Genomic DNA, 11879 nt, shown 5'->3' on the forward strand with positions numbered 1-11879 from the left:
AAAGAGCAGCGATGCTCTCACATACTGCTCAGTATTCATTTATTACCCACAGTATGTCAGACTCACGTCATCACATTTTTTAAGCATGGACCACTGCCATTTAACTGAGGACTAATGCACCTTTTGTCTGTCTCACTCTGTCCCTCTTCCTCCAGGTGCAGACTGCAGATCGATCTGATTGGTCAGAATGTCCTGAAGGGGCGGAGCTAATTGGTCTATTGCAGGACATAACTATGTCCAACAGGTGTGTGTTTCCAACCCAATTTCCAGAACAAAATGTTGGCATTGAGTGTTTGTGCAAACCACGGATACATTACAACTGCACGTTATTATGTAAGGCATATGTTGAAACTATTCTTTAACTATGCTGTGGTTAATGTGTGGTTAGTTTTAGGTAATTGTAAGTGCTAATATCGTAGGCAACTGGACTTGCTTGCATTTTGAAGACATTTCACCTCTCATCCCAGAAGCTTCTTCAGTTCTAAATGACTGGTAGTAGTGAAGGTTGTGACCTTAACGACTCTGAAACTAAGAGCTCACGTGACCCTACGACTCTGCAAGGGTTCCCACCCACACAGGGTTTATAGCCTGCAACTTTGTACCAGTCATTTAGAACTGAATAAGCTTCTTGGATGAGAGGCGAAACATCTTCAAGAAACGCAAGCAAGTCCACTTGCCTACGATATGAGCACTTATGATTACCATGACCTGGATAACTGAGAATCTTCACAGATTAGTTTTAGGTACATACACCACTTGGTTATGGTTAGGAAAAGATCATATTTGTTCCTATGAAAACCTATTGGAGGGCACAATCTTGGCAGGAAAAGCAGCGATGTCTGTGTATATAATGACTTTTGGTGGCACTTTCCTCGCTGACTGGTCACTACAGAACATCCATGTTTAGCCTGAAAAGCCACAGTTAACACAATAATGACTGGCTAAAACACAACTGGTTTTCTTGTTTGTTGGTCTCGAGCAGTGGTCTGCAGCTTGGCAGGCATCTTTCCTAGGCGACACGCCATGTACCGTCAGCTCATATATTACGTCACTTTAGAAACATTGATATGATATCTATGAAACATGCAAACGAAACATATTCATGGTTTGCAGAAAGGCATAATGGCAACATTTTCTTCTGGTGACCGGGCTGGTGTTTCTGCCTTTTAAATGCATTTGTGTGCGTCATATAAAATATCAATCTATTATGGAATACTTCTTCCATAATTTCATTTTGAGAGACAATTTGCATAAATAACAGAGAATGCAATGTCGTATTTTTCTTTCATGAATGTGGCGAATAGGGCTTTCTAGATTTGTCTATATAGGATGCTCGTTTCTGTCAGTAGTCTGTGCACATCAGTTGAAACCATACCTCAAAGGACACCAGTAACAAGTCATTGTGGATTTAGATATGTCTCCTCCAGCCCTCTCCTTCATCTTATTATTTTTATGCATGTCTGAACATGTCTGCATTACACGTGTCAAAACTGACCATTTCCTAGTTATTAACTGAAAGGATGTAAGCTTGTGCAGGACACTGTCAGCTTAATGGCTCACAAAGAGCGCAGAGATAAAATGCATACATATATTAAAAACAAAACTTCCTCTTTGTTTGGAAGTCTCATGAGATTTCATATCAGTGGCAAGAAACATAACCTGCACCACCTCACACACCTGACAAAGTAACAGCTTCCCTCTAAGATTTATGAGTTTGGGAACTGTGCGGTTAGTTTGAAGACAGTAACGATGATGGAAACTCAGAACCAAGATCAATACAGTCTGACCCACGCGAAATGTACAGGTAACACTGCTTCAGCTGTGATTCTCGGTTTCATGTCTTACTGCATGTAATGCTTGCTTTAAAACTGCAGTTGGTAACTTTTATGAAAATAACTTTGGCGTATTTGCTGAAACTGTCACTATATTCTGAAAGAAGTACATGAGGTGGTCTGTAAAAAAAATCTTGTCCCTCCTCCTCCTCCCCCTATTGCCTCTGATGGCATTTACTAGAATCTACCACAGCTCACAGAAAAAAAACAATCAGATTCCAGGAGTCTCTAACGCAGCTGTCAGTCATATCAATTACTGCTTGTGTGTAGTCAGACTTTCAAACCAGACAGTGCTGATCAAATATGAATCAATATGTTGTTACTGCATTGCCTATTTCTTCCCTTAAATGTTTTCAGAAACATATTTTAGTGTACTGTTTAGCTGTAAAATGAGAAAGTTTGGGACCCGGCCACCATCTCGGAAATAGGCAAGTGATGCATCAAGCACTGTTCACCAGCTGGAGCAAACCCTCTCATGTTGTGGCACAAATCTACACACACAAAATGTGTGTGTGAGAAACAGGCCACTGATTGCTACAACCAACTTTTATCTCTTAGATTAATACACAAAATATATTACATTGTTATAAAACGAAAGACAACTTTCCAGTTTTATCTCTGAAGCTGATGTTTACCAGAGAGGCCAACAAGTCCGAAATGCAGTGTGTGTCTGCAGGTTAGGCGTGTGTGTGTGTGTGTGTGTGTGTGTGTGCGCACCTGTATCTTTGCATCTGGCTGCCTTTTATGAGTATGTGGGCCGATTGTGTGTTCCCTCTTTGAGCCGAGGGTTTTGTCCCTGTAGCAACCATGCTTCCTTTGATCTCTTGATGTATGAGACCAGCGACCTGTCACACACACAAACACACGCACGCACGCACGCACGCACACACACACACACACACACACACAAACAACCAACCCTTTAATTCTATACTAGTGAGGACACTCATTGACATAATGCATTCTCTAGCCCCTTACCCTAACCTTAATCATCACAACTAAATGCCGAACACCAACCGTTACACTCACCCTTACCTAAACCTACTTCTAACATGAGCCTTTAAACCAAGTCTGAACCCACTAACAGGTCTTTGAAGGTCTGTCTGCAGGTGAGGACTTGCCAAAATGTCCTCACTTTCCAAAAATGTCCTCACTCTCAATGTCTGAAACTCAGATTGGTTCTCACAAAGATAGACGTACATACACTTAGCACACACACACACACACACACACACACACACAATAAATACACACAAATGGCCCCTTTACCCCCTTCTATATACAAACTCCCTGTCTCTCAATCTCACACACACACCCTGTCAGATCAATAATAAAGGTGTATTGTTGTCCTGCTATAGAGGCCTCTCCTACTCCCCCCTCCCTCTCCCCCTCTTTTCTTCTTGGTCACCCCTTTTCTTCCCTTTTTGTCACCCTCTATACCCATTTCTCCTCCTGTCTCCCCCTTCCATTTTCTCTCCTTTTCCTCATTTTCTTTCTTTTTCACCCCTTTCTTTCTCTCCCTCTCTCTCTTGTGCTCTCCCTCTCCCCTCTTCTCCTCTCTCTCCTCTCCCTCTCTGGCAGATGAAAGCAGAGATCAGCTCCAGCCTTTGAAGTGGCTGAGACTGGCACACTCCCACTGGTTTAGTGGTAGGAGGAGGGGAGCAGAGGTTTTAGGAGAAAGGGCAGGAGATGAAAGGAGTTATGAGGAGAGAGAAGAGGAGAGGGATGGAGGGGAGGAGGGGGGGTTAATTGAGAGGATGAGAGGAGTTGGGGCAGAGAGAGGAGACGGAAGAAGAGTGGGAAGGAGAGGGAAGGTCTGGGCTGAGATCCTAACCCAAATGATGTCATTCACCCTTTACCATGGCAACCTGAGGAATGCCTTTTCAAACCTCAAGCCTGAGTGAGTATAGAGGGGAAGGGAGGAGCGTCACTCATAGTTCTCCATCTTAAAGAAAAGCCCCAAAATCTGATCCTTAGTTTATTGCTGGGTTCAGTCAAACATGAAGCCGTCAGTAGTGTTGCCCTCTAATATCTACTAACTTACTGAATAAACTCCAGGATCATGTCTTTAATGAAGAAATTATTTTAACATTATCTACTTTTATATAACTGTTTGTCTTAAAAAGAATAAATTGAGTTGATAAAGGAGTACTTAAACTCAGTTAGGGGGTATATGAGACAATAAAGGTTGGGGACCACTGGTTTGGGAATAGCTCAGCTCTACGGTAGGTACATTTTATAACTGCTCTATATTTGATCACTCCAACAAAAACACTAATGTCACATTATTAGGCATTTTTTTCTCTTTATTTTATCTATGTGTGTAAAACGTGTTGGGAGTGTGTTTATGTTTTCAGTTGGTCACAACTAAGAGCTGACGCCTGTATTACAAAGCCAGTTACACATACCTGAGATATCTTTTGGTTAACTGGCTTCACTAACCCTAACATTGGCTGTTTGGATAACTGGTATCACAAAGCTAGTCATTCACTAGTTTAGTCAATTCTGGATTTTCCTCTTTAGCCACGAGCGTGTTCATCTGAATGAGGTGGGGTTATCACCTACAAGTGACATCATCAGAACCATAAATGAAGTACTTTATATCATATGAGATGAAACAGTGTCACTAATTATCTGCGATGATGTTCTGGAACAGCGAAAAGTCATCTGAGTGACATGTTAATAATAGCCTATAATCCTACAACAGAATAAGAAGATATAGAAACACTAGAAATAATTTACACAAATAAGAAATAGGCCAAAACTTCAAATACATGTAGGTATTATTATATACGACTTAAATATAGCCCAGAGTGAGTAGGCTATTTTTTGCCATTTACTCAGATGATAAGGAAACAACTCCAAATATATCACATAAAATCTCTTTAAAGTAATACCAGACTGTTTCTGCTACTGCAGAGTGGAAAAGTAGTTAATGACTGATGAGGTCTATCTGACCGCAATCTTGCATTTATAAGCACAGAAGCCACTTTACAGTGTGGGGATTATTTTTTTTTGGTTTTTATTTCCAGTTCTTTGTTTGTTTGTCCAAGTCGGGATCCTCCAGTGTTTAGTGATGTGACGGTTGGTTTTTTCTCTTTCTCTTTTCACCTGACTCTTTCTCTTTTCACCTGACTCTTTCTCTTTTCACCTGTCTCAATAAAACTTCATTAGACCGCCTCCAACTAGTCCAGAACGCAGCCGCCAGGCTTCTGTCCAGATCTCATAAGTTCAGTCACATCACTCCAGTCCTGGCATCCTTACACTGGCTCCCTGTTAATTTCAGGATCCAGTACAAGATTTTAACCATCACTTACAGAGCCCTCCATGGTCAAGCACCTGCATACTTGATGGATCTGGTGTCCTTTCACTGCCCTGTCAGGTCACTGCGGCCCGCTGAAGGCCACCTACTTACTGTCCCTCACACAAGATTAAAGACCAAAGACCAGGTGGTAGAGCCTTTAAGGCTGTTGCACCAAAATGGTGGAATGCACTACCTCATGAGCTGAGAGTGGCCTCTTCCGTGGACATTTTTGAAAGGCAGTTAAAAACACATCTGTTTAGGCATGCGTTCCATTAATAGCCCATTGTATCATCTCTGTATTTCACTGCACTTTACTTTTTTATTTGTTCTTGTGTATTTGCATTGTTTCTGTTATTGTATTTTTTGTATTTTAACTTGTGAAGCACTTTGTGAGTCCTCTCTGTGAGAAGTGTTATATAAATAAATTTACTTTACTTACTTTACTACTTGGTTTTTGTTATATTTGTCCCGCCCCTCCCCCACTGTGATTGGATGGCTGGGATAAAAGTGACAGTGGTGAGCAGCCACAGCGTTTAACCCTAAGTTGAATATTTTTTAACTCTCAGCAGCCAGAAAAAAACGGCAAACGTGGTTTGGCTGAAATGCTTAGTGTAGAATTGACACTCAGTGGCTCAACGCTGCTTGAATCTGGAGCATAGTTAAATATGTGGCGCTCCCATGAAAAAAGAAAAAGCATGAACATAGTGGTAGTGGTGATTGCTTGCCTTCCCCTGCAGTTGGCTTGTCAGTAGCGCAGTATTGCAGTACTGCAGTTAGTGCAGTAGCCCTTGTATAATCCATTTTCAATCCAGCCATAAACTCACTTCCTTTTAAGACACGCATTTCCACTAAAACCTTATTACTTAAAACACTTCCACATACGAGAAGGGCCAGGCAGGCTGTGCCTTTAAATTCTGCTCGTGCACTTCATTGTGCAGAGTTCAGCTTGCTCAGCTTGTTTGGAAAGTCTCAGTCATACAACTGGATGAATCACGTTCACTTCGTTCACTGTGGAGGCATCAAAGAAAAATGTTTTGTTCGCAAATTCAAGGTAACACAGGGTGAGTAACTGATTGATATAAATGATCATTTTTTGGGGGGGTGGGAAGGGGGGCATTTAATGAGAACCAGTGTTTAAGGAGATGGTGATAACTCCTATCTGACAGTAGAATGAGGTAGTCCACTTTATTTCTGTGAAGAATCCACTGAGATGAAGAATTTGAATGAAGAAAACAGAGTGAGAGACCTCGTCAGCCACTGAATTCTGATAATTCTTTGGCTCCATCGCAAATGCTGGAAAACACATAAATTCCACACAGATCCCCCAAGTGTTGGTGTAAGCCGAGTGTGAGGCTAATATGGTTCTGTAATAGCCATTCACTGTAATCTAAAACCAATTATTTCATTTTCCGCTGTCCTCCGAGCAGCTGCTGAGTGTCCATTTAGGACTGTGAAAGTGCAGGGGATTTAATGAGAAACCAAACTCCAAAGTTTGTCCTAAAACTTTTATGGATCCAATTTATGTTTCCTATATTCACAAACTTTCAAGGATTTCTGAGGCCTCTGGGAGCTGTGTTAATTAGGTTAATTGTGTAGGTTTTAATCAACTAAGGGGGTGGGCTTCTGCTGGCCTGGCTCTCAGGCTGCCCTTAAAGACACCTGGGAGGAAGAGGAGAGAGGAGGAGGGAGATAAGAAAGGGAGAGAGTGGAGAGGTAGGATTAGAGACAGCCTGTAGGTTCTGAGCAGACTGGATGTTTTAACCAAGCCGCAATATTGTAAATGTATGTTTTTATAAAATATCACATTTTATATTGGTTACAGCTTTTAAGTGTTGCATTGTATTTTTAGATTTACAGATTTATGTGACTCTACTACAGTACATTGTTATACTATATTGAATGTCCAACAATATTTATTTAATGCCTTGTGATATTTTTATCATTGCCATATAACTGTTTCCTAGCAGCAACATAAATAGAAGCTCATTAAAAGAAAGAATTGAAGTTGTAGAGATGATTATCGGCCAGCCAGAAGGCAACTCAGGAAGACTACTGACAAGAGAAATACCAGTACAGAACTAGACTGGAGTCTCACTTCCCTTTATTTATTCAGTCCACTCAGTACCATGCAGCATGCAGTAAGGTTCCCCCAGCAATAAACCTTCAGCAGTTTGCACCCCTTTCATTCTCATTCACAGGACAGGCACATTCATTAAGCCATGCGGCTTATTGTAAGTGGTGATGCTGATAGAGGTGGGAGAAGTCTTTGGTGGATTCATCAACTTTCAAGAAAAATAAAAGCCCTCCATGGTCTCTAGAATTGTATGACAACAGCTACGTGTTAGCTGGTATGACAGGAGGCCTTAACACTCTCAAGGAAATAATTTAATGAAACAGTTTTCATTTCAAAATGGATCCCACAGACACATGGATTCAGATAAAGAAATTAGCTCTGCATCCACTCATGGCCTTGAGTTTATAATTTATACCTGAGAGGTTACAACTTTTACACATGAAGGCTCTTAAAGCACTTAAAGAATTGACAGAGACGGGCTTGGTCATCAGAGCAGGTTACATGCACACTGGTCAGTTAGACATTTGAACTGTGGGTTTTTGTTAAGTTTGTACCAGCTGTAATATAGGTCAGGCAGCACGGTGAACACATTTTCCAAAAAATGCTCATGTTAAAACGGAAATCGGACTGCTGCACATCTACCAGTATACCAGTGCTCAAATCTGTGCTCTCTGACAAGCATTACAACTCGAGTGAGATATGCACACAGGGGAGGGATGAGACAAGAGACAACAGTAGGAGAAATACATTGAACAAAAAAAAATCTTGGAAATGGAGATGTACTCAGTAAATTTGGCAGTATATCCAACCAGCCTCACAACCGCAGACCATGTGTAGCCACACCAGCTCAGGACCTCAACATCCAGCATGTCCACCTCCAACATCACCTGACACCAGCTACCCGGACAGCTGATGCAATTATTGGTTTGCACAACTGAAGAATTGCTGCATGAACCATCAGAGACCGTCTCAAGGAAGCTCATCTGCATGCTCCTTGTCCTCACCAGGGTTGTGACCTTACAGCAGTTTGTCATCATAACTGACTTAAGTGGGCAACTGCAATACCGTCTGGCACTTTGTAGACATGTTCCTTTCACAGATGAATCCCAGTTTACTCTGTACTGGGCAAATGGCAGACGGCATGTGTGCCATTGTGCGGTTAACGTTTTGGTTATAGTATGGGCTGGCATAACTATGGACAAGGAACACAGGTATATTTTATTGATGGCAGTTTGACTGCTCAGAGATGTGGTGATGAGATACTGAGACCCACTGTCATGCCTATCACCTATGCCATGACCTCATGTTCCATGACAATGCATGGCACCAGCTGAAAACATCATAGTTCTTGCATGGCCTGCTCACCAGGCGCGTCACCCACTGAGTTTGGATGCTCTGGATCAGCGTGTAGGACGGCATGCTCCACTTCCTGCCAATATCTGGCAACTCCACACAGCCATAGAGGAGGAGTGAGCCGACATTCCAACAGACCACAATCAACAACCTAATCAACTCTATGAGAAGGAGATGTGTCGCACTGCATGAGACAAATGGTGTCTCATCAGATACTGACTGATTCTTTGGGGAATCTGTGACCAAAAAAATGCATTTCTGTGGTGCTAGTCATGTGAAACCCTGTTAAATGTCTTTTTCCAAGATAAAACTGCACAGTTTAGAGTGGCTTTTTATTGTGACCATACCAACAGACACCTGGGTAGCTATCATGTTATTAATCAGCATCTTGATATGTCACACCTGCCAGGTGGATGAACTGTCTTGGAAAAGGAGAAGTGTTCACTAACATGGATTTTGCCAAATTTGTGACTGAAATGTGCAGAAAAAAAGTCTCAGATCTTCAACTCACGCTTTTGAAAAATGGGAGCAAAAACAAAAGTGTTGCATTTAAATTTTCGTTCAGAGTTATTGAGTCAGAGGAAAGTAATTTCACATGGTGTGTTCTAAAGAGAGACGAGTAGACAGCGACAACAGAGCTTCTTAATCAAGAGTGGACAGACTCTTACATGTTCATTCTTCCCACGGGCAGTTCAAAACCAGTACGTCTCTACCCAAAGCTGAACCACCTCTTGATGTACAAGTAGGTGGTTTGGACAGGATAATACTGAATGAATTCCATATTCAATATTAGTCTGTGATTTTACTGGAGAACATGAGTCAGAAGTAGGTGGGAGAAATATGGAGCCACATTAGAGCTGTACAAAGACTTCTAAGAATTATTTGAACTAATGTATTTTAAAGAATATGTACAGTACATGATTCAATTGCACTTTTTTGGATTATGTTTTTGTCATTTTTGCCTTTATTAGACTGAAGATTATAGATCGGTGGATGGAGATAGACAGGGAGAGGGGTATGATATGCAGCTCAAGTCTTCGCCTCAAACTGTGTGTGGTTATTTGGTATAGGGATGTCTGATAATTTGCACCATTTTTGAGGAAAACTAGTTTTACTTTGTCTATGTCACTAGGTAAGTAATATAATTGTTATACTGTCAGTAACTTATTCTTTCTCTGTCCCAGGTGTCATGTCGATGTGGTTCCACTGGCTGCTGAAATCCTCCAGGAGATCTCTGGATCTTAAAAGCATTTCATCGTTGAGGTTTGAACCTGAAGCAGACCAGAACCGTCCAACAATTCACCATCAGAGCTGTAAAGATACTTACGATTGGTGGTCTGCTGTTTAGAATTTCTCTTCGTCTTCGGGTAACTTTTTTTGAGAATCATCAGGGAGGACTGTTCTTTCAAAATGTCAGTTTTGGCATAAAATGTCTTCAGACATCAGTTATTTATTTGTTGAATCTCTCTGTCGATCTGAGTTTTTTTGTAGAAACTGGACTGGATGTGTGTACACAATAATGTAATATGTTGTTGGTCATTTTTGTTTTAAATAGCTGCTCCTCAAAGCTCTGAGACCTCAGTAAAACTGACCGAGTGGTGTCAGAGCACACTGTATCCCTCTACATGACTCATTAAATGTGCAAATTGGATCAGTGACAGTAATAAATATTGTTGACAGCTCAATCAAAACTTCCATCCAGTGTCCATCAGACTGCACAGGATTACAGCATGAAAGTTAATTCAGACTGTCACAGGCGTCACAGCACTGGCCTCTGGGTTCGTTGAGACACTTCCAGTCAGCATTAATTTTGAAGCATCAGCTCATTAGTTCATGTGTCTGCCATCATATATAATGTGACATAATCACAAATGTCTGCTTTGCCTGATGGTGAATGTAGCTATGAGCAACACACTGCTCAACTACTGCCAGCTTCTCTTTTTCCCTTAATGCATCACACACTGAAATGTGTCTCTTTGTCAGGAATGGTGGTGCCACACAAATGAAGATGTTCTGCATGGTGGCAGCAGGGACCAGTGCCATGAATATAGTTTAACACTGAGCTAATTCTCTACAGTGACAGGCCTGATGGTACAGAAATCACAACTTGTGTCTGTAAGTTACAGGTTACAGCCCACGTATGTAAGTCATCCTGCTGATCCCAGGTTTATCTGGTATCTACCATTAGTGTCCTTAACTGCATAGATTAAACATGGTGGGATAGAGTAATCTATCATCACAGAGGGTGTCTGCATTGAAACAGGTGTGTCTCATAATGGGCGTGATCACCATACACTTTAGGGGGACAAGTACCCCCCATTATTCATTACGTATCAAATTTGTTCCTCTCAATAATGTATTAATTCAGACTATTTTTATGCTCATATAATGTGCTTAAAATTAGTTGCCAATCAATTTTCAGCACAACGGTGACCCTCGAGCTCATTTAATGAGAAAGCACTTGTGTTCTAAATCTGGATTTAAAGGAGAGAGAATCACTGCTAGCTTGGGTCGAGGCGAGACCGGATTCTAGTGATATTGAGACTGCAAAGCATAGGTTACATAACCAGTGACTTTGTTTTTGTAATATTTGAAATCTGAACAGCACATTGACACTGGGGCGAAAGTCATGAAGAAGTCATAGTATAGTATCTTGTAAAAATGTCATAAAAAGTCATAGTATGTCATAAAAATGTCTTAAATGGTTATATTATAGTATGTTATAAATGTGTCTTAAAAATTCAGTATAGTATGTCATAATAATTGTCATTTTAAAAAGTCAAAAAAGTCATAATGCACTGTGTCTTAAACATGACACAAAAATGTCATAGTGAAGTATGCTATAAAAAACATTATAGCACAGTATAGCACAGTATAGTGTTGTATAGTATAGTATGCCATAAAAATGTTAACAGTCATAGTCATAATATAGGTCATTCAACAGTCACAGTATAGTATGTCATTAAGATATCATGTAGTACCTCGTTAAAAAAGTCATAGTACAGTATTTCATTAAAAAAATCAGTTTAGTATGCCATAGAAATCTAAGAGTCATAAGTATATTATCAAAATGTCAAGAATTCAGTCAAAAAATACTGTATTGTCTGTGAGAAAAATGTCAGAAAGAGTAAAGTATGTTAATTGACAAAAAAATCATTATATAGTATGTCATAAAAAATTGTGATAGCAGACAAAAAAGTCACAGTATAATATAAAAATGTCAAAAAATCATAGTATATGTTATAATATAGTATCGTATGTGAGAATGAACAAAAATGTCATAAAAAGGCGTAACACAGTGAGTCAATATAATGTA

The 11879-nt window shown here is 40.4% G+C and overlaps 1 protein-coding gene across 1 annotated transcript in view; it reads left to right on the top strand.

Moving 5' to 3' along the window:
- ulk4 (unc-51 like kinase 4) overlaps positions 1–11194 on the top strand; it is a 114612-nt gene extending 103418 nt beyond the window's left edge. The window contains exons 36-37 of the mRNA XM_050047611.1: positions 156–244; positions 9748–11194. Coding sequence (XP_049903568.1) covers positions 156–244; positions 9748–9808 — 150 coding nt within the window. The 3' untranslated portion in view covers positions 9809–11194. The remainder of the gene's footprint in view (positions 1–155; positions 245–9747) is intronic.
- The last annotated feature ends 685 nt before the right edge of the window (positions 11195–11879 follow it).

This window comes from Epinephelus moara, chromosome 6, assembly GCF_006386435.1.
Source record: "Epinephelus moara isolate mb chromosome 6, YSFRI_EMoa_1.0, whole genome shotgun sequence".
Lineage (NCBI taxonomy): Eukaryota > Metazoa > Chordata > Actinopteri > Perciformes > Serranidae > Epinephelus > Epinephelus moara.